This window comes from Phaenicophaeus curvirostris, chromosome 6 (assembly GCF_032191515.1).
Source record: "Phaenicophaeus curvirostris isolate KB17595 chromosome 6, BPBGC_Pcur_1.0, whole genome shotgun sequence".
Lineage (NCBI taxonomy): Eukaryota > Metazoa > Chordata > Aves > Cuculiformes > Cuculidae > Phaenicophaeus > Phaenicophaeus curvirostris.
This window is the reverse complement of record NC_091397.1, coordinates 4,961,122-4,988,105: the sequence shown is the minus strand read 5'-3', so window position 1 is coordinate 4,988,105 and position 26,984 is coordinate 4,961,122. Positions and strand designations below refer to the sequence as shown.

At 42.6% G+C, this 26,984-nt stretch overlaps 1 protein-coding gene across 4 annotated transcripts in view; it reads right to left on the bottom strand.

The window, feature by feature from the left end:
• Nucleotides 1-26,984, bottom strand: part of CTDSPL (CTD small phosphatase like) — a 93,788-nt gene that overhangs the window by 48,304 nt on the left and 18,500 nt on the right. The window contains exon 1 of one of the 4 annotated variants that reach the window (XM_069859231.1): nucleotides 12,266-12,413. The exons of the other annotated variants lie outside the window; for them this stretch is intronic. Coding sequence (XP_069715332.1) covers nucleotides 12,266-12,293 — 28 coding nt within the window. The 5' untranslated portion in view covers nucleotides 12,294-12,413. Of the gene's footprint in view, nucleotides 1-12,265; nucleotides 12,414-26,984 lie in introns of those variants that run through there. 4 annotated transcript variants of the gene reach the window in all.

Here is a 26,984-nt window from a genome sequence, read left to right as displayed (position 1 = left end):
ACAAGGTGACAGGGTTACATTGAGACCACTTCCACTTTCAAGAGACAGTACATGTAGATCTCTATCTCCAAAGGACTGACAAGTACGTCTCCAAGTGATCCAGGAAGAAACTAATTAACACTTAGGCACTTTCTTTTTTGTGCCTGTATCAGTTGCCATTGCAACAGCCGGGCAGAAAACGGAGAATATGAAAGAAGTTAGATGTCCACCTCCAGCAACATTCCAGTAACTCCTCCAGCAAGATGAGCTGGGGAGCTGCTCTACTTTCACCTTTTGTGTAAATAGCTGAAGAGTGTTTAAAATGGAGCTGAATGTGCCCATCCAGCCTTCCCTGGGTTCTACTCAGAGGTACAGACCAAGCTGTGCATGGGACCAGTCCTGCACTGGCATCCACCCACCTGGTCAGCATGCGGCATCCTGCAAGCATGGATCAAGGGCCTGTAACAGGGTGCCCTGCTTTACAAGGCTGACCCTTCTCCCACAGGAATACGTAACTGCTGAACACACTAAAAAAGGCACTAAAAAGATAAACAACTTTTTTTTTTTTTTTAATGTGCTTATACACACACACAGAGTTTGCAGTCAAACTCTTTTCCTACCACTTGCTTTTTTGGAGAAGAGCAACAGCACTTCATATGTTCCAAAGGAACCTACGGATATAAATTCTCAAAACATACATCTGCTTAAAAAATAAAAAGAAATTAGAAGATAAAACAAATGAGCAGCCACACCCCCAGTCACTCTGCCATCAGCTAACAGTCTGAAAGGGTAACAGAGCTGCCACACGTACAAAGGACCAGAACCACTTGAAAACAAAGCTAAAAATTAAAAAGAAATATATCCTTGCATCTCACTTTCACACTACAGAAGGCAAGGTCGCAGCACTGGGGTTCAGTGTTCACTGGAAGAAGTGGTCAAACTCTAAAGTTTTTTCCTTTTGCTAAACCAAAATATTTCACTTCTGAAGTAAAATCCCAAGCAATGCAAAAGTGATGCGTCAAAACAGATTAAGAGCAAAATAAAATACAGCCAATTATGAGTAAGTAGCTCCAGTACCAAAAGTTTACTGCAGATTTTAACTAGATGGAAAACAAATCTAATTGAACTAGGCAGGCTACATTATGGAGAGGTATTATGCTACAAAATAAGCATAACTTTTTGCAGTGATGTTATGGAACCATCTCTCAGTTGTGCTTCACTAAGCTTCATGTGTTGTCTCTGCCTCAGTAATCTACAAACAGCATAGAAGAAATATCATGGAATCATAAAATCATTAAGGTTGGAAAAGACCTCCAAGATCAAGTCCAACTGTCAGCCCAACACCACTGTGCCTCCTAAATCATGGCCTGAAGTGCCATGTCTACACATTTTTTTGAAAACCTCCATGGATGGAGACTCCACCACTGCCCTGGGCAGCCTCTTCCAATGCTTCACCACTCCTTCAGTAAAAGAATTTTATGTAATATCCAATCTAAACCTCCTCTGGCACAACTCGAGGCCATTCCAATTGCTTATTACTTGGGAGAAGAGACCAACACCCACCCACCTCACTACAACCTCCTTTCAGGCAGTTTTAGAGGGCAATAAGGTTTCCCTCAGCCTCCTCTAGAGTGAACACTCCAGTTCCCTCAGCTGCTCCTATAATTCCTGTGCTCCAGCCCCTTCACGAGCTTCACTGCTCTTCTCTGGACAGGCTCCAGTCCCTCAATGTCTTTCTTGTAGTGAGGGGCACAAAACTGAACACAGGATTGAAGATGTGGCCTCACCAGCACTGAGTACGGGGGCACAAGCCCTTCCCAGCTCTTGCTGACAACACCATTTCTGATATGAGCCAGGGATATGTAGGCTCTGATGTATTTAAAGCAGTAGCACACCATGAAGAATCTCTTTAAAAAAAAATATCTATTTTCTTTAAAAAAAAAAAGAAAGAAAGAAAGAAAAATGGAAGCCTCTCAGAAACTGCAGCATTTCTTTGTTGTTTGAGCAAAGACCGAGCTGCTCACTCTGGAGTTTTTCCCAGCACCGAGGTTTGGCGCGGCACTGGAACAGGAAATTCTGCGCAGTCTGTGCATGCATTACATTCCTGTCCCGCCCCGAGCCGGCAGCCAACAAACCAACCTTTCTTCTAGTAAAAGAGGAAAACAAAAAAATAAAAAAAGGCAGACTGCACAAAGTTCACCAGCAGATGCAGCCCTGCAAATCCAAACTGGCCTTTTCTGCTGATAAAAAGAATTCGATGCATTCGCAACGTTGGTGTTAACGTCATGGGTTTGTGAAGCTGGATCAAAGACCTGGGAGTTTAAAGGTGGAAAATCTGCAATGCTAAGTTAGTGATACTAAGCGAGCAGTAACTGCACGTATGTAAGAGGGTTTATTTTAAGAAGGTTTTGCCAAATATTAGCAACAGCTTACAATCAAGCTGCGACAGCAGATCAGAACTGAGAGAATTTTGTAGAGGAAAAACCTATTTGTAAAAAAAGTAGATTGTTGTATTTTCATTTATGTGCAGCACTGAAGTTTGTCTTCAACTGTAAAGTAACAAACAGAATTAGCAACCAGACCATATGTTTCGTGCATCTCGACTCTTCTGCATTGCTCCCTGGTTGGCCTCTTAAATCTTGGAAGATATTTAATAATCATTTGTTAAATGCTTGGGAGAGAAGGCAAAGGAGAAGCAAACAAATGGAAATACAAGCAGCTCATGGGGTCAAACGGCAGTATCTCCGAGTGCGTTAGTCACGGCCGATACCCTCTGGCATCAGGAGAGGATTAGAGTCAGAAACAGCAATGAAGCAAATGTAAACAAGCAAGTGTTTATAGAGCGAAAATATGTACAGTATCCGATCAGCTCTGCCTTGGGTTGTGCTTACGTGTAACATGGTGGGAAAGGCAGAAAAGAACAACTGGTCCAACGCCAAGCAGCTAAAACTCAAGAGAAGCAGATAGGAGCGAGCAACAGGCGGCATCTGAAGCCATCACACAACCAAAGCAGTTACCTGTCTGCTCCAAACATCCATTTAATTCAAAGCTGGTATAATAACAAGAAAACAACCCAAGTCTTTGAACCAATGTCATAGAATCATAGAATCATAGAATAACCAGGTTGGAAGAGACCCACCGGATCATCGAGTCCAACCGTTCCTATCAAAACGTAAATTAAACAAAAAAAGAGTAAAGTACAAGCTAAAGAGAAGCACTTTAGCAGAGTATGTTTTCTTATTCCAAATGTACAGACGGATACTTGCATATGCACAAACACACACGTGGCCTCTGCAATCTCAGGCCACATCTTCCTCAAGAACTTATGCCATGAAATCTGTATGAAGCTACTGAAGAGCTGCAAAAGCCCCTTCTGTGCCATGCAGGCACTGCACAATGTGTAAACCACCAAACTCTGAGCAACCTGATCAGCTGGAAGGTATCCCTGCCCATGGCAGAGGGGCTGGAACTGGATAATCATTAAGATGCCTTCCAACCCGAACCATCTGATGATTTGATGATTCTAAGCTATCCACCTGACACTCATATTGTATCTGATCAATTAATTTTACAAGTCAAAGTGTGATCCACACCTGAAGAAACATTGCCGGGCACCACATCGGCTTACTTCCTAAGCCAGTTTGTTCTGTTGAACAAAGGTGTGTTTGGGGTTTCCCTGCCTCCCCCTCCAATGACCAAATTCACAGCCCAAGGTTTGGCTCCAAACACTGTGCCAACTCTTCCTGCCTCTCACTGCAAATGGGCTGACCCAACACAGAGTAACACAGGTTTCGGCACTGGTTTTGATATGAAAAGTATTAGGTGCATGATTCACCAAACCCAAATGTAGAATAAGTTCCTCTACTCTCTTTCCCTTCAAAAATACTTCTATACCCCCCAACAAAAGCCTTACCAAAACCCTGTTCATCTGAGTAGAACAAGCTTAATTTACTTTTCCTAAATATAGCTGCAAGATGTTCCCATAGAGACAGCAACATTCCCAACTGTACTTTTTGCAGCAAATACTTCAGTAAGACATTAAATCTAAAGAATCAGTCTATTTTTGTGAGCTTTCTTCTCTTTCCTAGAAACAGCTCTGCTGTAATGGATTCATCTTGTAGAAATGCTGTTTAAGACTGCTCCTTCGCAGGGAAAATTTAATGGTTGGACTCGATGATCCGGTGGGTCTCTTCCAACCTGGTTATTCTATGATTCTATGAAAAAAGTTTTGTTTCTCTATTTCACCTTATGAATTCTTTGTTCACTCCCTGGAGACATTTTCAGACAGGCTACAATTCCCATCCTTGCCAGGGAAACTGCTCATTCAGAAAGTCTGCTCCCCAAAAGATACACCCCTAATAATAAGAATTAAAACCAGGATGCCTTGTAGCTCCTTTGACTCCTATCTCTGATTATGACTTATTTCTCCCAGCCCACTGTTACTTTGTGGATACTGAGTGCAGTTCTCATAAAACATCCACTCTGCAAGAAAGTACACATTTAAAACAATAGTGTTTCTGGTAACATGTTTTATAGAATGAAAGCCATTTAAACCATGTAATTTCTGGAAAGGACTTGGTCTCAGTGGAGTAAGGAACATAAAATCATTGAATGGGTTGGGTTGGAAGGGACCTCAAAGATCATCCACGGGCAGGACATGTTCCACTGTATCACACTGTTCAAAGCCTCATCCAGCCTTAGCTTAAACATCTCCAGGGATGGGGCAACCACAACTTCTCTGGGCAACCAGTGCCAGCGCCTCAACATCCCCACAGGGAAAAAATTCTATAACATCTAATCTAAGTCTCCCCTCTTTCAGCTTAAAACCATTCCGCCTCGTCATACCCCTGCACTCCCTGATAAAGAGCCCCTCCCCAGCTTCCCTGCAGCCCCTTTCAGTACTGGAAGGCTACTCTAAGGTCTCCCAAGAGCCTTCTCTCCCCTAGGCTAAACAAACCCAACTGTCTCAGCCTGTCCTTCTTTGTGAAGTGCTCCAGCCCTCAGATCATCATGCATGATCATGGTAAACATGCGTAACTACTGATGAAATATTTACTTACTTTATTTAGAAGAAAACCAGAAGTTGCATAACTTCAAAAAGACATTGATTTAAATGTAGTTATTTGGATCAGTTACTATTTTGCCCTGTTCCTCCCTGCCCCTCCTCAAATACCTCTGTATTACAAAACCCCGACTTTCACTAAATCACTGTATCATCTTTCCTTCCGTCATTAATGTAATCTACAAGTAACAGCTGTTTCTAACAACTAAAAGCGCTCTTGAACAAGTCACAGCTCACTCAGGGCTAATAACACTTCAGCAGTATATCTGAATTCAGTGCTTCTAGGAGCAAAATTAAAACATCAGATTTTGATTAAAAAACCTAATTCTTGCATCTTCAGTTGCAGGCATTTCTCAAGCAGCAGTCTACAATGCTTCAATGTATCTGCTAGGACAGAATCTGACCTTAAGAACTGTTGCCTAAGTAATTTCTTCTCCAGCCTTAGCTTTCATGGAGTAGTCTTTACCCAACCTTAGATCACCCTACATAAATTCATTTTTATTAAACATTTTCAATGTTTAGAGACATGTAATGCAAGTGCATATTACAGAGAGAGAAACGTTAGCAAGCTGATTTGCTGCTCTTTTTCTTCAGGCTACTACATCTGCCCTTACCAGTTAAGCTAGAAAGAATTTTGATGAACTTACGTTTCCAGCGAGTTCTACACATATCCAGTAATTATATTAAATCTGAAGTAATTACATCAACCACAGCAGGTTTTCAGTTCAGTGGAAGTGTCACCTGCAGAACAGCAGTGCTGCCAGGTATCTCTGAAGAGAGTTTTATGCTGCAGCTCACCTCCCTGGAACAGAGCAGCTACGGAAGAGGTTAAGTAAAAACACCCCACAAAGGTGTATGGCAAATTCTCATTAATAATTACCTAAAATTTAGTGGTGGATTTGGCAGTGTTAGGTTTACAGTTGGATTTAATTATCTAAAAAGGTCTACTTCAACCTAAATGATTCTGTGACTGCGCTGGTGAAGCACAAGCCCTCTCTCCTTGGCTTTCCAACTCCTCCTCCCCCAGGGTGTATTTGAAAGGCCAGTAGGATACACACTGTCATCTTTGAAAGACAAGCGTCATGTACTTGTAGTAAGTACAACATCTCAACGTCTATCTGAATCCTCATCAACTACAAAAATAACCTCTGACTACAGAGGAAGGAACAGCCAGAACCAATATACATTTGACATCATCGTTTAAGCTGAAAGAGGGGAGATTTAGATTAGATATACTAGGAAGAAATTTTTGACTGTGAGGGTGGTGAGGCACTTGCACAGATTTCCCAGAGAAGTTGTGGATGCTCCATCCCTGGAGGTGTTCAAGGCCAGGCTGCATGAGGCTTTGAGGAACCTGATCCATGGGAGGTGTCCTGGCCCATAGCAGGGAGGCTGGAACCGGGTGATTTTTAGGGTTCCTTCCAACCCAAACCATTCTATGATTCTGTTTAAAAACGTCCAAGAGTCTGATATACAGGTGTGAATTTCCCCACTGGCTAGGCGTGTACCTTGCAGCAAAACACAAAGCTGATCTAAGCATCAAATCTACCTTTAAGGAAGCATTCAACTTACCCTGTTCAGCAATCCCATTATCTTTATATGTATATATAAAGATAAGTGCAATATATCACATTAAGAATTAAAAAGCCTGAAATGGTAACTATCAACAGTGCATAAGGCACCGAAACAATGCCAGCAGTCACTGTAACAGCATGGATTGCTGGCACTACTTAATATTAAGTGTATTTTCAACTGACCCCAAGAAATAAATTGTAAAATATTTATTCCCAGCTCTTCTGACCCTGTACTTTGGACTCAAGATTATTTTACCCACTCAGCATTCCCAGAATATTAAAAGCAGCACATTCCCACCTGGAAATACGATATTCTAGTTTTAGCTTTCAGTGTATGAACAAAACAAAAGATACAGGAAACTGGAAAATTTGTATCATAGACTTAATGCAGTCTTGACAAAAAAACGGCAGCAAAACTTGCCCAACTTCCAGCAATTCCTTTCTGGAACAAAGCCACGGTTTATTGTCTGTTTAGAAGTTCAGCTAATAAAACAAGAAAATAAATTCACTTTTCTTATTCCGTTAAGCTTAGCGAGAGAGGAGTTTTTAAAAAGCATTTTGGTGCCTTAAACAAGGCCTTGGATGCCTCTACCAGGCTGACACAGTTCAGTTGCGTGTTGAAACAGCTGCTGACATGTTTAATTGCTTCTCCAAATACCCAGAACATTAAGTACTTTTGCCTTATTTGAAATATCCTAAACTTTGTACTAAAAGGAATGCACACAACTCAGTACCCATGCTTGAACGTCTCACATTCCCATAAAGCAGACAGCTACTCACTTGCTATTTTACACACAAGCCATGAGACAGCATGAACTGCTGTATAAGAACTGAAGATCATAGAACCATAATATGGGTTGAGTCAGAAGGGACCTTACGATTCGCCCCTTCTCCTCTCCCCAAAACAATAAGCTCTAACCTTAGAGATCCCCACCAGCAACAGCACTGAGAATTGCTCCCTTTCGGTACTTTCCATTCTCTGAGCAGCACAGATTAACTCATGCTCTGCCAGCCTGCAGTCCAGATGCCCACAGATGTTCACAAAGCAAACTCGCTGCAATGGGGGTCGTAACTCAAAGGCAGGAGAGGGGAACAGCAACAATAATTTTGAATTGGAAAGTGGATGATGGGTGCCTCTGGGATAGCCCACTGTATGCAGCAAAACCTGCACTGAGATATATGTTACCTCAGATGCTCACCCCTGCCACAGTTCTGCACATTGTTCATCCTACCAGCCTAATCATCCCTTTTGGCTCAAATAATTTTATGTGCTGCGCTGTAGCACGGCCTTTCCTCTACAATTACCTGGAAGGAGATTGCATTGAGGTGGGTGTTGATCTCTTATCCCAAGAAGTGACAAGACAAGAGGAAATGGCCTCAAGTTGCACCAAGAGAGGTTTAGACTGGACATCAGCAAACATTTCTCCACCAAAAGGGTTGTCAAGCATTGGAACAGGCTGCTCAGGGTAGAGGTAGAGTCTCCATCCCTGGAGGTGTTCAGAAAACATGTAGACGTGGCACTTTGGAACACGGTTTAGTAGGCAGCGTGATGCTGGGCTGACGGTTGGACCGGATCAAATCTTTTCCAACCTTAATGATTCTATGGCACAAGTGATTTTAAAAGCTTTCTTCTGGTTATTGGCTGAATGCAATCAGTTTGGACAGAGCCTCTCCCTTCCCATTTTAGCTTCCTCGGCCCAGTCTCAGCATATTCGATGAATTACTGACATCTAAACAGACTTCTGCACTTGAATTCAACTCCCAAAACAATACGGAGCAATAGCAATAAAGCACTGTACGTGACTGTATGCCTGCTGCAAAATAAGGTACCTCTCCTGCTCCTACATACGCAAACCAAGGACACACAGCTACACAATGGCTTGATTCATTAACACCTTTTCTACCTGGTCACATTTTCCTTGGGGACATAGGAAAATATGACAAGAGAAATGCATGACCAAACATGATTTTCCCAGACCAAAATTTAACGCAGATCAGCAGTACAACTCTGGAGCTAACTCCTGCAATACCATGAAGATGGTCTCCTTTCTGCTGAAGAGCTTTGTGCCAGTAATAAGTGTGCACGAACAGAAGCAGGAGTCCCCTCCTGCAGTCCTGACACATGCAAGGAATCCCAGCCCTACAAAATAAACAAAGTAAGGGCCAAGCACGGTCGAGGCACACGCTGCCAAAAACCTCCTATCAAGACCCAGGAAGCGAGTGGTGGGATGTTGCTTGGGTGGTATCATTATAACTCCAAAAGTATCACTATGTATATTCTCTGTAGCCTCCTGGTACCTTAGTCATCAGCCCAGCTGAACACAGGTAGCATTTACAAAGCCAAACTGATAAGCACTTGTAGGGCATAATCCATCCGATTTGTCTACACTGGTACCCACCCTAAAAATGCCATTTTGTTTTTTTCTTTCCTCTGCTGAGAGCCCCTCATGAATAGCTCAGCTGTTTGTATTACAAACATCCACAGCTAGGGGAAAGATCACCATCCCCCACCCGGCCTCTGTAGCCTTTCCTGTAAGTCAGTGGAGTTGGCCAACACCAGCAATAATCCAAGTTTGCTTATTCTAAGAAATGCTGCAAAACAACCCCTTCATTTAATCCTTTTCCTCCACTACCCATATCAATGCAATTGTTTCCTAAATACATATGGATAGGCTGAGAAAGTTGGGGTTCTTGAGCCTAGAGAAGAGAAGGCTCCAAGGAAACCTGACAGCAGCCTTCCAGCACCTAAAGGGGGTCTACAGGAAAGGTGGGGATGGTTAGGAAGTGCAGGGATAGGATGAAAGGGAAACGGTTTTAAGCTGAAAGAGGGGAGATTTAGTTTAGTTATTAGGAAGAATTTTTTTACTGTGAGGGTAGTGAGGCACTGGAATAGGTTGCCCAGAATAGTGATGGATGCCCCATCCCTGGAGTTGTTCAGGGCTTAACGTGAGGTCCCTCAGCAAGGCTGAATGGGGAACACCAGACATCTCTTGCACCCACAATGAGCTGCTGAGTCCACCGCAGCTTCCAGAATTCTTGGGGTCTCCAGTGACTTCCCCATGCTATGTTGCAAGAAAAACATAACGGTACAGAAAAGTCTGATGACAAAACATTTCATAGAAGATTATTTGCTGAAAATATTACGCATGCAGCGATCACAACACAATTAGCAAGAGAAAAGAGCTTACACAACCAGGGCAAAGCTGCTGGATGGACTTTAACAGCATTTTTTTCCTCTGCTTTTCCTCCTTCCTCTAACCAAGAGGTAAAAGTGGAAAGTTTTTCCATACAGAAGATGCCTTGGACACTGAGTTATACAGTACTTAAAGCGCATTATCCACAAAACTTAATGGTTTTTTCTCATTTAAGAAAATCTAGTTATTCAAAGATCTTATTTATCAGCTAGTGTACATTTATAGGTAAGCCCAAGCACTGAAGGAGCTGTTTAAACCCCTCCTTTAATGAAGGATGAGCACAATTCTCAAACACCTTCAACAAGGTGCATGTTCAAATGTGCTTCACCCCATTGATTACAATGTGAGGAAACTACAACTTTTGTGTAATCTTTGTGTCTGCCTTCTGGCCACAGGTTTTAAGCTTCGACCATTACCTTCTGTCTTCTGTCCAGCCCCAAAGAGAAATGCATCTTCACGAATAACATTAAAAAAAATCCAAGTTCTACAAACCTGCAATGTTTCTCCTGCTCTTCTGCTTATGCTATAAACATCTGTATCTGTTTGTGTTTTGCCATTGGAAAAATCATAGCAAACAATAAGGAATGTGGCTGGAATATGTAAAAAAAAAAAAGCTAAAAATATAGTTTCTCTTTTACAACCGCAAATTTTGGATACTTCCGTTAAATGGAAAGACAGTACAAAAATTCCAAGTAAAGCCAGAAGATACTAGCTGCTCCAAGCAACAACTAGGGACACAGAATTAGGTTTCTTTACAACTTTGGATCAAGTGACAAGAGACAATACTGGACTATACTTCTTAATACGACATACGTACAGCAAGCAAAGTGAAAAATGTCAGTCCCACCAATCAAGACACCCAGTTAAGTTCTGAAGAGAGCTACTCTCCTTTCTGCTCCACTCTGAATTCCCATTTTTTTTGGACAAGTGGCCTCATATGATTTCTGTCACAGTACTTTGCCTACAGAACTTTTTAAACCCATGGTTAAAAAAAAAAACAAACAAAAAACCACCCTCAAAATATTTCTTGCTTAATTTTTATTCCTAGGTAAAGGCACACAGAGCCTTTCATTAGGAGCTTGGGGCTGAATATATATTAAAAATTGAGAGATGCTCATACAATTTAACAATAAGGTCAAAAGGAGTACTTGGCTTGTAACATCCTAACTTTATTCCCTTATCACAAATAGCATAAATTCCTGCAGGGTATCACCCACTGTTTTATACAATGTATTCTAGAAGCTACATTAAAGGTGCAGGAAGTACTGTTAGATGAGGTCCTTCACATTTCAGTAAGTTTAAGTTACATCTCCCCAAAAAAAAAAATAAGAGGTGTTTGGTTATTACTAATTACAGCTAATTGTTGCATAAGATTTGAGTAAGGCAATGGAAAAATATATCTTGAGAGCTCTTGTCTGAACATGCAACTTGGGTCGTTCTTTTCCTAGAGTCATTTCAGGCAACTAAGTCAAGCGTGATCTGGGAACGAGAAAAGTACACTGAAAAGTACAACTGAAGAAGATCACTAAACGTGATGTCACTTGGCTTATACTTCTTGTTTAGAGTGGTAGGACAGCAGGAAATAATTACAAACATGAGTGTGCCCCAGGTTTGAAATACTCCATACTGAAAGAATTTATTTTATTATGCAATGTTACCTGGCTTTAATTGTTTTTCCAAATTCCATTTACATGCCATAGAAGAGCTCACACACATTTTCCCTGCCTTCATAAATGAGCAGTATGTACATACATGCACGAACACATCGCATGCATATGCACACAGCTGGAAAAGCCAGCTTGAAAGTGGTACAAGTAACACAACTCCGCAGTCCAGCCCTGTGTCCAAACCAGAGAGGGAATAATTCCTACACCCGGAGTTTAAAGCAGCTTCAATAAACAGTCACTCTGTCATCTTGTCATTCTACAAAGCTCTTCTAACGAGAATTGCCCTGACTTTTCTTAGGAACTGCATTCAAGTAATATTGTATGAATTATACAATGATCGTATGTGCTTGTTTTAAACAGAATTCTCGTTCTTTTTCCCTGAGGAAATTCCAACAGCGCTAGCATGCATCTCTCCAATATTAGCAAGCACCGGAGTCCTTTAAGTTATTTTTTGTTCTCTATACAGATAATGTATTCTTCAAGTTCATTTCCACCGAGGGAAGAAAAAAACCCAAAAAACTTTCAGCTTTGCTCTCCTCATGAATAATACATGTAAAATTTAATATTAGAGAACAAATCATCTTTTTAAGCCTCCAGAAACAACACTATATTTGCCCTACTACTCTGAAAGATTCACGTACACATTTAAACAAGGGTAAGTCATAAACTCCTGGTTTCCATAATTAAGCTGTAATAAAGATATTTCACCATTTATCAGACCGATTCTAAAACAAAACTGTGTAGTTTTATATAGTTTTACAACTGCCATCAAGAAAGATAATCACTTACCATATCCACAACAAGGAGCATAATACATTTTGGTCCACAACTCAAAGTTATAATCTGGAAGGGAACCGATTCTTTCAGCTATTCATGAAAACTGGTTTGTTTGTACAAAGAAGACAAGAGAATCCCAATTTTGAGTAGGCATCGATAGCCCACATTATTAATAGAATACATAAATAAGGCCAAATCCCACAAGCAAAACTCTATACAGCAGCAAAAATTATATAAAGGAGCAGAAGGAAGAAAATAACTGCCTGCTAAAAGGATGAAAACTTCTAGGAAGAGAAAAGTCCTTCTAAGAATGGCAGCCGCATCGATCCTGCGCTACTTGTTTAAGCCTTGACTCTGCAGTCTGATGGTTCCACCACAGCCTCAGGCTTCTTATTCCTTCTTAGGCTTGTATAAAAATAAACAAACTGCAGAATATGAACCCAGATGTTTCAGAAATCAGAAAGCAAGAGTCCAATTATACCGCTCCCATACAAGTATTTGTGTTTGCGTCTGGCAAGACTGTGTTAGAAGGCAGTATCACCGAGTTCAATTCCCTGGAGACTTCAAGTATCTTTTCCAGGAAGCCATCAACAAGGAACTGGACAAGGTGTCCTTTGAGAAAGGAGCACACGCACTACAGTCTGCGGAATAAAGGACAAATGTAACAAATTCTGGCTTCATTTCTACGTTTTGTCTCTGCTGGAACGATTAGCAGAATGGGGAGGGATATCACGGAATGGTTTAGGTTGGAAGGGACCTCACAGATCATCCAGTTCCAAGCTCTCTGTCAGAGGTAGGGAAAACTTTCACTGGATTGGGTTGCTCAAAGCTTCATGCAAACTGGTCTCAAACACCTCCAGGAACAGGGTTATCCATGACTTTTCTGGGCAACCTCTGCTAGTGCCTCACCACCCTTACAGGAAAAAATTTCTTCCCAATATCAAATCTAAATCCGCCTTCTTTCAGTTTAAAACTGTTAACCCCTCAACCTATCCCTGCACTCCCTGATCAAGAGCCCCTTGCAGTTTTCCAGTAGCCCCCTTTTAAGTACTGGAAGGATGCTCTGTCCCCCTGAAGCCTTCTCTTCTCTAGGCTGAACAAGCCCAACTCTCTCAGCCTGCCCTCATACAGGAGGTTCTCCAGCCCTTGGATCATTTTCACGGCTTCCTCTGGACTCACTCAAACAGATCCACGTCCTTCCTGTGCTGGGGACTCCAGAACTAAACACAGGACATCAGGCAAGGTCTCACGAGAGCAGAGTAGAGGGGAAGAATCCCTTCCCTTGCCCTGGTGGCCACACTGCTTTTGATGCAGCCTAGGATATGACTGGCTTCCTGGGCTGCAAGTGCACACTGCTGGGTCACGTTGAGCTTCTCATCCACCAATACCAGGGGCTTTGCCCATCGAGGGCAAAAGAGTCATTTTTATTAAGATGATTGGAAGAAATTTGTTATTCATTTAACTATATGGCTGTAACTACAGTTTTAGTCAACTTTCAACCCAACTACCTTTTGAAGATATCTTTGAATTTCTCTTCTGCAAAGCATCACGTTCCACACAAGCTGCGATACTCCACTCATTATCACAGTAAGGGATTAGGAAATGGAAAGTTTTGTCCTTTACCTAATTTATTACAGATCCATTTAAAATTACCCTTACGTTACTGGTATCCAAATATTTCACTTCGGGTTGGATTTAAGGTGGCCCTTCACATTCCTCACAGAAAGAGAAATCCAAGGTTCAAGCCACAGGACACTGACGCTCTGTAGTGCCTGGAATGCAGCAAGCTAGCTGCAGTTAGCTAGCTGCTAGCTAACTCTAGTCATCAGTTCTCAGATCAGAGACTGTAGAAGCGAGCTGCACACATTTCTAACTGAGCTTTTGAAGGGAAGTGAGGTCCCAGTGAGGTTTTGGAAACAGCACTCTGGAGCCACTTGGCTTTGTGGTGTCCAAGAGCCAGGCTGGGAGCCTCCTACAAACCTCCTTCAACTACAGAGCAGCGAGTGCCTTTGTGTTGCTTTTTCCAAGAACTTCCATTTTCCTACTTCTCAACGTTTGCTTTAGCCTTAAATAATAAAATTCATATGCAGAGCTCTTCTGCCTAAACCCTCCCAGGAACAAACGCCTGTTGCTTTGCAAACTGTTCAAACCACAAGAGACCTCTGAGCCGCCCTCATTCACCTCCTGCGTTCAAGCACGTGACATGGGCAGCTCTGCAAGGACAGTGTCCCAAACATCGCCTCTGTCCCACAGCAGGAAGCCCACCCAGTCACAGCCGATGCACAGCGCAGCAAACCGCACTCAGCCTCTGTTTGTCCATTACCCTTTTTCCTCTTGGCTGGTGCCTCAGATTCATGAGCTCCTCTCCCCTTATACAGGAAGCTGGGGCCTCAAGCTTAATCCTGCACATTCAGTTCTCTCCTCTTCCAGCTACCACTAATGTATTCTCCCAGCGAAAAATGCACTCGCAATCAAATCTTTGCTAAACTTCTCCACGGCGGAATTATTTCTCCCTATTTCTGGGAGAAAAGCTAAGGAAAAAAAAAAAAAAAGATTAAAAAGTTCCTGCAGCTGAACAAACACATTACATGTTATTCATCAAGACCGAGCAGATAATCCAAACTGAAAGGTACACACAAACCTTGCAACACCGCTACAACCAGATAACCAAGTATGTCCCAATACCTTTATTTACATGTTTCAGCATTATGCCTCAGTCCCTTTATGTGAGCCTGATACAGCAATACTCAGGCCCTTTCCCTGGCTTCTGTGTGGGGCTAGGGAAGCAGCAGCAACAGCAGCCTGGGAAGAGCGGGGTAAGAAGATGGGGAAAATGTAGCTGTAAGCAGAAGAGCTTGGCTACAGCAGCCTGGGAACCCCTGAAGCAGATCGAGGGGGTAAAGGGAATAAGTCTACAACTCGACTTTTTAATCTGAAAACAGTTCAGTTTCCCTACACTAAGGCACTCATGAGCCAGCAGTGGCCCAGGTGACACATCAGTGGCATCTTGGCTTGTATCAGAAACAGCGTGGCCAGCAGGTCCAAGGAGGTTATTCTCCCTCTGTAGTCAGCACTGGTGAGACCGCTTCTTGAATCCTGTGTTCAGTTCTAGGCCCCTCACCACAAGAAGGATGTTGAGGCTCTGGAGCGAGTCCAGAGAAGAGCAACAAAGCTGGTGAGGGGGCTGGAGAACAGGCCTTATGAGGAGCGGCTGAGAGAGCTGGGGGTGTTTAGCCTGGAAAAGAGGAGGCTGAGGGGAGACCTCATTGCTCTCTACAACTACCTGAAAGGAGGTTGTAGAGAGGAGGGTGCTGGCCTCTTCTCCCAAGTGACAGGGGACAGGACAAGAGGGAATGGCCTCAAGCTCCGCCAGGGGAGATTTAGGCTGAACATTAGGAAAATATTTTTCACGGAAAGGGTCATTGGGCACTGGAACAGGCTGCCCAGGGAGGTGGTTGAGTCACCTTCCCTGGAGAGGTTTAAAAGACAGGTGGATGAGGTGCCAAGGGGCATGGTTTAGTGGAATGGTTTGACTCAATGATCCTGTGGGTCTTTTCCAACCTAGTGATTCTCTGATCCCCTCAACTGCTCTGCCTGCCCACCCCATGTCAGTCTTCACCCTCAACCCCTACCTTCAGCACAGCTTGTTTCCTTCCCCACCAAAGAAGATGAATTTCCTTTGCCCACTCTTAGCGGCTACAATACTGCCAGGACCACCCCGGTGTGTTCCATAAAGCAAACAGTATCACATTTCTGTATCTTGCACTGTAGTGTTTTGTAATGTTATTTCTGTCCCCCATCCTCTCAGCAGCTTCCTCAATTCCTTCTTCCTGAACCTCACAGCCCAAAATAGAGTAAAGAACCCTTCCTGTCATCCTTTCCAATTATTTTGGCACTTCCTCAATTACTGGCTCTATGTAGAACTACTCTAATATACATAAAGACATCTGCAATTTGCTTAATTGTGTATCCAGAACTGAAGAAGAGTAAGGTTGCCCGGCTCCCAGAATCACGACTCCTTCAGATATTAAGATCAGATGCTTCAGCTCCAGGAAGGACATGGAACTGTTAGAACTAGTCCAGAGGAGGCCACAAAGATGATCAGAGGGCTGGAACACCACCTGTACGAGGACAGGCTGAGAAAGCTGGGGTTCTTCAGCCTAGAGGAGGCTCCCAGGAAACCTTATAGCAGCCTTCCAGTACTTAATGGGGGACTCCAGGGAAGTTGGGGAGGGGCTCTCGATCAGGGACTGCAGGTACAGAACAAGGGGTAACCATTCTAAGCTGAAAGAGGGGAGAATTTAGGTTAGATACTAGGAGGATTTTTTTTTTCCTGTTAGGTTGGTGAGGCACTGGCACAGACTGCCCTGAGAAGTTGTGGATGACCATCCCTGGAGGTGTTCAAAAACAGGCCAGATGAGGCTTTGAGCAACCTGATCCAGTGGAAGGTGTCCCTGCGCATGGCAGGAAGGTTGGAACCAGACGATCTTTAAGGTCCCTTCCAACCCAGACCATTCTGTGATTCTAAGATCAACAGCCAACTCTAAAGTTTTTACTGGATTTACTCTAAAGACTTTTACACCAGCTACGATGTAGGCAGCACAGCAGCAAACTACTGTTGACTTAATCACCAGCTGTTGCACCAAGAGCTTCATCAAAATGAGCCAATGTATCCCCTAAACCCTGTGCTCTGCTGCGTAACTGCAGCTACTCACTGAAAGTACTAAAGGGTGTGCTAAATGCACCACAAATCTAGGATGTATCAGAGCACCCTCCCTCCCATTAGCCCCTCCAGGTATTCTGCAAAAAGCAGCTGATATGGCTAAAAGAAAAGACACTCTCTCAAAAGGAAGGGATCTGCCACTGCTCTAAGCAACAGCTGAATTGATTCCTTTTCTTCTTTGACCAGATTCAAGGTGCTTCCAGTAGCACCAACGAACCTGATGCTTTTCAATGTTGAAACTCGATTTCTTCTTCAACTACAGAGATTCACATAGCCAGTTATATGTAATGTTTAGTAACATCACAGCAGGAAGAGGTGGGAAGGAAGGAAGGAAAAGAAGTGACTATACAGGGATTAGGAAAGACGTTTTAGGAAGATGGGTGCTAGTCTTTTCTCCCAAGTAACAACTGATAGGATGAAGGAAAATGGCCTCCAAATGTGCCAGGAGAGGTTTAGACGGGATATTAAGAAAAAATTCTTTACCAAAAGCATTGTCGAGCATTGGAACAGGCTGTTCAGAGTAGTGGTAGAGTCTCCATCCCTGGAGGTGTTCAAAACACATGTAGATAAGGCATTTCAGGTTTAGAAGGCACGATGATACTGGGCTGATGGATCATGTCAGAGGTCTTTTCCAACCTTAATGATTCTATGGCACAAGTGATTTTAAAAGCTTTCTTCTGGCTATTGGCTGAATGCAATCAGTTTGGACAGAGCCTCTCCCTTCCCATTTTAGCTCCCTCGGCCCAGTCCCAGCATATTTGATGAATTACTAACATCTAAACAGACTCCTGCATTTGAATTTATGTCTCAAAACAATACAGAGCTAAAGCAGAAAACCCCTGTACATGATCACATGCCTGCTGCAAAACAAGGCAAATATCTGGCACCTCTCCTGCTCCTACATACGCAAACCAAGGACACATAGCTACACACTGACTTGCTTGGCACAGTGGGGTTGGGCTGACGGTTGGACTTGACGGCCTTAGAGGTCTTTTTCAACCTCAGTGATTTTTACGATTCACTACATGCAGAAGTAAGCACATCAACACACTAACCTCACCTTTTCTATATTAAAAAATGTAAGCTGATACCAGCATTATTGTGATTTCTGTTAGCAAACTAACTGTTGAAGTGGTGCAGTCATATCAGTCATAGAAACTATGGACAGACATAAATAAATAAATAAAAATCAGGATTTCTCCCTCCCAGGAAAAAGGTTGTTCTCGATTTGTTCAGTCTTTCACTGTAGGTCAGCTTTTCTGGTCTGATTTCTTTCTCCCTCCTCCTTGGAAAGCTCTCAAATCCAAATTCAGTGCTCAAAGCTTTACACAGCAGTTCAGAAGCAGCCTTTCCAAAACAGGGTACAGCGGGATGACTTCACCGTTCTTACGAATCAGCTGTCACATTGGAATGCGTAAACAGGCATATATTTCTCTTTTACTGCTGTGCGTCAAGTCAGACTACTACAAAAATCTCAGGATTTTCTAGGGTCTAGCAACACGACTACTTGCCCTTTCCTCTCAGTTTTTGCAGCAGACTATTCCAAAAAAATCATGAAGTGTTCTGATCAAGTAGCATGAAAAACTCAAAATACGCATTAAGCTCAGCCGGTTCCTTTCTATTTTTAGTAGAATCATCCCATATGACTTATTTCTGTACCTGCAGACTCTGTATAGTCCAGGCCATTGCTGACTGCCCAGCACCAGAGCAGAACGCTGCGTAGTCCCAGTGGCCATATCCCTGAGAAGGCCCTGAGCTACTAATGCATCATGCACAGATTTCTGCCCCCATTTAACAGCAGTTTATATGCAGACCACACTTTTCTACTTTAGCATCTTAAAAGCTTCACTGCAACTTATGGTAGTCTACCAGTTTATCCTTTACTTTTTACCAAGTTCACAGAATGGTTCGAGTTGGGAAGGACCTTAAAGATCAGAGTTCCAAGCCTTCTGCCATGGGCATGGACACCTTCCACTGGATGAAGCTGCTCAAAGCATCATCCAGCCCGGCCTTGAACACCTCCAGGGATGGAGCATCAGTGCCTCACAACCCTCACAGGAAAGAATTTCTTTCTGATACCTAGTCTGTATCTCCCTCTTTCAGCTTAAGACCACCCTCCCTTGTCCTATCGCCGCAGTCCCTGACAAAGAGACCCTCTCCAGCTTTCCTGCAGGCCCCCTTAAAGTACTGGGAGGCAGCTATAAGGTCTCCCTGAAGCCTTCTCTTCTCCAGGCTAAAGAAGCCTAACTCACTTCCGTAACCTGACAGGCTGAGAGAGTTCAGTTTCTTTGACATGGTTTATCTTTGAGAGGAAAAATCTGCCGGATAGTATCAGTTTCCTGGGTTTCTTCCAGTACTTATGTTTCTGTGTTCCCTTCTGAAAACTGAAATTACAAATTATGAATAAGGCAGCCCGAGTATCATGTTCATTCTTCTGGTTTTGTAGAAGCTTATTTACTTTTCCCAAGGTGTCAAAGGTAACAGCTCTCAGATCTGAAGTTGTAGAGTTTCACACCAGCCACTAAGCATTCAGTGATTTAATTTCCCATCTGCTCTCAATTAAAGTCTCTGCCAAAGACTGATACAAGCTTCCCTTCCCCCATTTTAATAAATTATTTTACTGTCAGAAGTTGGTGACTTCCTGCTGAGCAGCAGACCAAATCCTTTGTCTTCCTTTCATAACTACAACACTCGCTGATGCTTCGTATCCCCACAGCCATTCGTAAGCGCATGTTCTAGCAAGCACAAGTCACAGCACATAAAAAATTCATTTTAAAAAAATAAAACCAACAACAACAAAATATCAGAGAAGCAAAAATATTCTTTTATCCTTATCCATGCTCAAATCATCTCTATGGGAAACTAGGTCAGACTTTCTGCAGGCTTCCTTCTTGTGCTGGAGAAACTTCTCAAAGTCAGTGAATTACTGTATTTTCTATCCTTCATTTCAAAGAATCCTAGAATAGTTTGGGTTGGAAGGGACCTTAAAGATCAGTTAGTTCCAGCCCACTGTGATGGCCAGGGGCACGTCTCACTAGATCAGGCTGCCCAACGCCCCATCTGACCTGGCCTTGAACACCTCCAGGGATGGGGCATTTGAATTGGGACAGTCTGTGCTTGCCTCCATAACGAAACAAAGCTCTGTTAAAACTGTCACCTTATCTCACGTCCTCTTTTACTTTCAGGTTTACATTTGTAAGAACCCTAAGTCACGTCTCCCACTTCTCAGGGTTTGAAGTTTGCCATCTTGCAGCTCACTGATTTTAGTGTTTTTGCTCTTTCTCTCTTCCCTCCTTGTAGACCTTGATGAATGCCACAAGTTCAGAGTCACCCTGTCCGAGCCACTTTCTGCTTCTGTGCTGTTGGTGCCTCCTTAGGTAGGATTCAGAGTCACGCTTTTAAGAGTCTCCCTACATCAAAGCCTGTGGGAACATTACGTGCATGTGTGAGACAAAATCACCTGCTGCACTTTTCCCTAAGTGTCTAGATGCAGAATCACCTCACCACCATCACCTGTGGTCTGAATCACTCCTGGAAGGAGGTTGCAATGAGGTGGATGTTGGTATCTTCTCTTAAATAACAAGCGATAGGATGAGAGGAAACAGACTCAAGTTGCAATAAGATTTAGATTGGACATTAGAAAATACTACTTCACTGGAAGAGTTGTCAGGCATTGGAACACGCTGTCCAGGGAAGTGGCTGAGTCACCATTCCTGGAAGTATTTAAAGACCTAAACATGGCCCTTAGGGACATAGTTTAGTGGTAGACCTGGCAGTGTTACATTTGTGGTTGGATCTGATGATCTTAAAGGTTTTTGCCAATCTAAACGACTCTGTGATTGAGTCTTATACAGCATATAAAGCGGGTGCTAATTGCAAGACGCTATGAGGTACCTGAGTTAAAGCACAGTAAGGATAAAAGACATCCAAGAAAAACTAACTACAAAAATGTGACTGTACTGACATCAGTCATGTTCACTTTCACAAATTAATATGCTAAGTAGAGACATGTTTCCATGATTTCTGGCCACTACAGGGGCTTTCTTGTACTACCATTTTACAGTAAGCTTAATTATTTCTAATATTTCAGTCTTTCTTTGTTGCTCCACAAATGAAGTTCAGGTATGTCCTGCAGACCCATTACAAGGCTGTTGGGTGCTTTGCCACCCTAGCGTGTGCTGCTGAAGCTGACCCTGTTAATGCCACACAGCTGGTGAGCAAGGTCACCACGGAAGGTACAGTGCAGAGTATGGCAGTCCGCAAAGAACAAGCACAAACATTATTTCTGTGCTCTCTATCACTGTCACTGCTCCTGTTCATACAAAGAGCATCTCAGACCATCCTACAGAACGCAGACTATAGGCTGGCTCTTCCTGCATAGAAGACAACTCCAGCATCTCCAAAGTTCACGTTTGGCTTAAGGAGGCACCATCAGTCACAGGAGGACTCTGCTCAAACTGAAATTCCTTTCTGTGACAGTCCCTGGATTTTCCTGCCCTTCAGATTCCCTTCTGTCACAAGCACAGTGTTTATGTCTGCTGCAATACTTGTTCTGCACTGATCCTTCTTCACATACACACAATGCGTCTCAGATCTTTCTAAAAAATAATTGCTCTAACAAATCTTCATGTCTGGATGAAATACGAAAGGTTGAAAGATGTGCACATAACTCCTTAAGGAATAAATCTTGCTTTCTTACCATTTCATTTTCAGAGTTAAAGAAGTTCCAGAGAGGCAATAGCATTAAAAAAGTGACCTGTAATTCTGCTCCAATCCCTATTCTGGCACCTCTCAACAAGCCATGTTTCCTTGTCCAGTCAAACAAGGACTTGACTATGACCTTCTCTGCCCAAGCCACCTAGCTCCCTTTAAGAAAGCTGTCGCCAAGACCAATGTTCCCGCTCTGTGACGAGCCACATGGAAATACAAGTATTTTTTGTTTATTGAGGGGTTTTTTTTAGTGCTTTTCTGTTTGTTTGAGGGCTTTTTCCTAAGTTAATTCTGAACTCAAGCACCTGGAAGAGAGAACTTAAAAAAAAAGAAACAATAAAAACCTGCAATTTTGCACTGTTTCTTAATTTATCTTTGAAGAGCATTGATGACTGGTGAAAACTGCAGGTCCATGGGCTCAGAAGTCAGTGGCATACGTATACATTTCATTAAAGTCTCCCTTGTAGGCAGAACATAATTGGTAGGTAGACCATCAGTACTTTAATCAGTATTAAGCACATTCACAGGAACAGATAGGAATTATACTGTAGTTATCCCAGGTTGACTGTTTTTTGTTTTAAGCACACTACTTCTGAACAGCATTAGAATCCTACAACAGCTTAGGTTGGAAGAGACCTTAAAGATCATCCAGTTTCAAGCCTCCTGCCATGGGCAGGGACACCTTCCAGTGTATCAGGTTGCTCAAAGCCCCATCCAACCTGGCCTTGAACACCTCCAGGGATGGAGCATCCACAACTTCTCTTGGCAACCTATGCCAATGCTTTACCACCTTCACAACAAAAAATGTCTTATTAATATCTGATCTAAATCTGACCTCCTTCAGCTTAAAACCATTCCCCCCTCATCCTATCACTGCACTCCCTGACATAGTGCCCCTCCCCAGCTTTTCTTTAAGCCCCCTTGAAGTACTGGAAGGCTGCTACGAGGTCTCCTCGTCACCCTTCTCTTTTCCACGCTAAAGAAGCTCAACTCTCTCAGACTGTCCTCGTACGGGAGGTGCTCCAGCCCTGTGATCATGTTTGTGGCCTTCGCTGGACTCGCTCCAACAGATCCACATCCAAAACCATTTAAACCATGTAATTTCTGGGAAAGACTCTGTCTCAATGGAGTAAGGAACTCAGAATCATTAAGTGGTTTGAGTTAGAAGAGAGCTTAAGGATCATCTAGTTCCAACGCCCCTGCCATGGGCAGGGACACCTCCCAGTAGACCCAGCTGCTCAAAGCCCCATCCAACTTGGCCTTCAGTGGGGGAGGAATATCATGGAATGGACCTCCCATTGGCCTTGAACACTTCCAGGTGGGGGGCACCCACAGTTTCCCTTGGCAATCTGTTCCAGTGCCTCACTATCCTCATGGTGAAGCATTTCTTCCTAATGTCTAATCTAAATCTTCCGCCTTCCAATCTAAAACCATCTCGCCTCCTTGTCCTATCACTATATGCCTTTGTCCTAATGTTCATAGTAATAGGTAGCTTAAACATTTTTAAAAAAAACCTGCAGAATTCATGAAGTCCAAATAAAAGAGGAAAATGAATGCTCAAGACCAATGGATGGTCTTGAACCGCTTCAACGGGCACTTATAGGTTCCTGTCACTTTTCAAGCAACAACCATAATCACCAAGCAGCAGAGCTGACAGAGGAGATCCCCCAAACTTATACCTTGTAAACACAGCCCGTGTTTCCACCACCCTGCTCAGTCTAGATGGTCATTTGACACACAGACACCCTGAAATCTGCTCAGCCTTTCCACATGCCAAGCAGATGAAGAGAACTGCATCTGTAGTGATGAATGAAATGACTACAGGTACATTTGTCATGTTTTATGTCCACGGTGACATGTTCACCTTGCAGGTTTTCAGCATGTACAATCACCTTCCCATCAGGAGACACCTTAACCCCGACTCCAGAAAGAGCAACCATGATGATCAACAATCTGTTCGGCACATTTGTCTCTACCAAGTAACTCATGAAGTCAAAAAGAGAGTGGGAAACAAAGGATAACGAAAGCCCGTGTTGTTTATGAAGATGACTGTAAGGGGTCTGACTCAATAAAAAAATATTAACTGCACTCCAAACTTACACATTTGTTTCAGGAAACGAGAAACCAATGAATTGTCAGTGGGAGATCAGGAGGTACAACTGCCAGCATGGCACCCCATGTCTCCATACCAAGAGAAACCCTGTTTGTTTCAGGAACTTCTGAAGCAACTGCTCTCAGATTTCTGAAATATTTTGACTACAGGATTTCCAAATATTTTTATGCTAAACTTCATGTGGAGCAATGCTAGTAGATAACCTAGGGTTCTACACTTTTTGGGTACCTGTCAAGACAGCAACTCAAGAAAGTACACCACCGATGAAAGGCAAGAAGAGAAACAACAACGATCTGTCCCTCATGAAATCACCATTTAAATTGCAAAGCTTTAAAAAGATGACAAACCTAACCTACACAACCTTTCTTCCACCTAACACAGCACATTTCAACTCATGTCCAGCATGAGAGCCAAACGCACACGAGGAAATGGAGAAGATGAGGCTGCAGCAGCTTGTCACAGCACATTGGAAAGATTTATTTATTTTTTTTATGGATCTATTTTCCATTTAAGTTAAGCACTTAACTCCACGGATAAACCACACATTGATTAGCTGCTATTTTCGCTTCCACGGGGCTCTCATTGACAGCAGTTTTGCTGAAAAGAGCCCCATAAACAACACTGAAAATAGCAGCAGAGCTCATGTACAAAATGATTTTCAGTAACATGTCAAAAATATGCTGTCAAAGATTAACTTCTTGTCTCCAAAAGCAAAGACATTCTTTTAACTGTTAATCTACCAAATTGCAGTTATTAAATCTCTAGTTATCCATACGAGGGGCACACTGCACGATACGTTGTAAGTATTTACCAGCAAATACTGCTGGTAAACCAGAGAATCATTAAGGTTGGCGAAGGTCTCCAAGAACATCAAGCCCAGCTGTCAGCCCAACACTACCATACCTGATAAACCACGTCCTGAAGAGCTACATCTACATGTTTGTTGAATGTCTCTAGGAAAGGAGGCTCACCACTGCCCTGGGCAGCCTGTTCTAATGTTTCACCACTCTTTCAGTAAAGAAATTCTTCCTAATATTAAATCTAAACCTCCTCTGGTTCAACACGAAGCCATTTACTTGTTCCCTAGGGGAAGGGATCAGCACTCACTTTACTACAACGTCCTTTCAGGTAGTTGTAGAGAGTGATAAGGTCTCCTCTCAGCCTCTTCTCCAGGCAAAACAGCCCTAGCTTCCCATCAGAGACTTGCCTCCAAATTATGCAAGAAACAGCCACATAGATTATTTTGGTACTAGCACTCAGTGTTTTGCAACATCTGGCAAAGATGGGAAAATAATACACATCCATGAGCATGAGTTTTACCGTAAATGCATCAGTTTTGGCCTTGCTATCCCACAGCAGAGAGCGCCAAGTAATTGGCTAATCCACTCTCAGAGATTTTTTTTATTTGTATTTGGTTTTATTTCTGTTGAATAAACTACAAAACTATGCCCTGCCTCCCCCTGCCATTTCACTGCATGCAAATAAAGGCTGTATCTTATTATGCAGCTTAATGATATGTTAATCTTAAAGCAAAACACTGGAGTGAAACACTAATGCTGTCACCAAAACAAACCAACAAACAAACAACCAGAACATGTGCTATTGAGCGTAACAGAGCTGTATGCACAAATCATGTGAGAAACTCAAGCGGTAATTAACACAAATTGTTTTATTTGACAGAACGAATAGAATAGAAGCAACCTGCTATCATGACACAGTTGAAAGGAAAGGAAGAGTTGGCTTCTCAAGGACTAGTTGGTTGTATAGCAGTAAATCAAAGGGCACTGCAAAAAGTAAAGTTGAAGCTAAAGAGAGAATGTGTCAGTATTTTACTGGGAGATACAAAAGGAATTTTATATTTTTATTTCTTTGAAGCCAGGGCTCTGAGGAATTTTTTTAAATGAGGTACAGTTTTTTACAGGAGTATCCATCCTCCTTTTTTTTATTATTCTTTTGCACTGAAAATTAATGCTCATGGTATTCTGATGAAATGCTGAGATTATGATGATGATAATTTTTTAGAAAAAGTATATACATTCTTTCTGAGGCTGCGTAAACAGCAGGTTGTATGAAGCATTAAAGTACTTCATCTCTGCAGATTTTGTGCTAAAATAAGTAGTTAGGGTAAAAAGCAGCACCTAAAATACTGTCATCCTGTCTATCCCGAGAAAGCTAAACTCAAGCAGCAAAGAAATATTATCCAATCCACAACAGCTTAAAAAAAACAAACCACAAAAGAAAAAATCCCTACTTAGTCCTAACAGTTGTTTTCTGTAACCTCAGAAGAGAATTTTGCAGGAGGGGAACCCTCCCTTGCTGCAATTTTTAACCTCTGCTCTCCCTGCACCTTTGTGCAGATCCAGCTGCCAGTGGTTCGTTTTTACAGCTGAGGGAAATCGAGGAAGCCCACCACTGAAAAAAAAAGGGTAATTATATCAGGTGCAAATACCAGTAACAGCTTATTGGAGTAAAGACAGATATTTTGAAGGCTATGAGGGAAGATTAGATTATATCTTAGGAAAAAATTGTTTACTGAGGGTGGTGAGGCACTGGCACAGGCTGCCCAAAGAAGTGGTGGCTGCCCCACTCCTGGAGGTTTTCAAGGCCAGGTTGGATGGGGCTTCGAACAACTTGATCCAGTGGGAGGTGTCCCTGCCCATGGCAGGGTGGTTGGAACAGAATCTTTAAGGTCCTTTATGACCCAAAACACTCTATAATTCCCATCTCTCTTGTGGCCTGCAGAACTTTCTGGTAACATAAGATGTAATCGGCACAAAAACAAGCAGAGGCAGAATGAAAGCACAGTTGAAAAAGCACCCCAAACTACCAAGGTCCTCTGTGGTGCTGTTCTCTCAAAACCCAACCTCCTCCTCTACATGAAGCCCACACACAGATTATGTTACACCACACTCCCAAATCTATTTTAAATCATTATACATTTAGGGAAAGAAATAACACCAAAAAAAGTTAACAAGTTGTCAGATGGCCATTCATTTAAAACTAACCCATTATTTAAGCTTTTCACGCAGGAACAGAGCTGTTTATGGATCTTCATACCATTTGTGGAAGGAGACCACAACTACCTGGTACCACTGAGATCTTCAGACTTATTTTTGCTGGAGTAGTGACACTAGCATCAAAATTCTCCTCACAGTCACACTAGAATATATATAATATAAAATGTG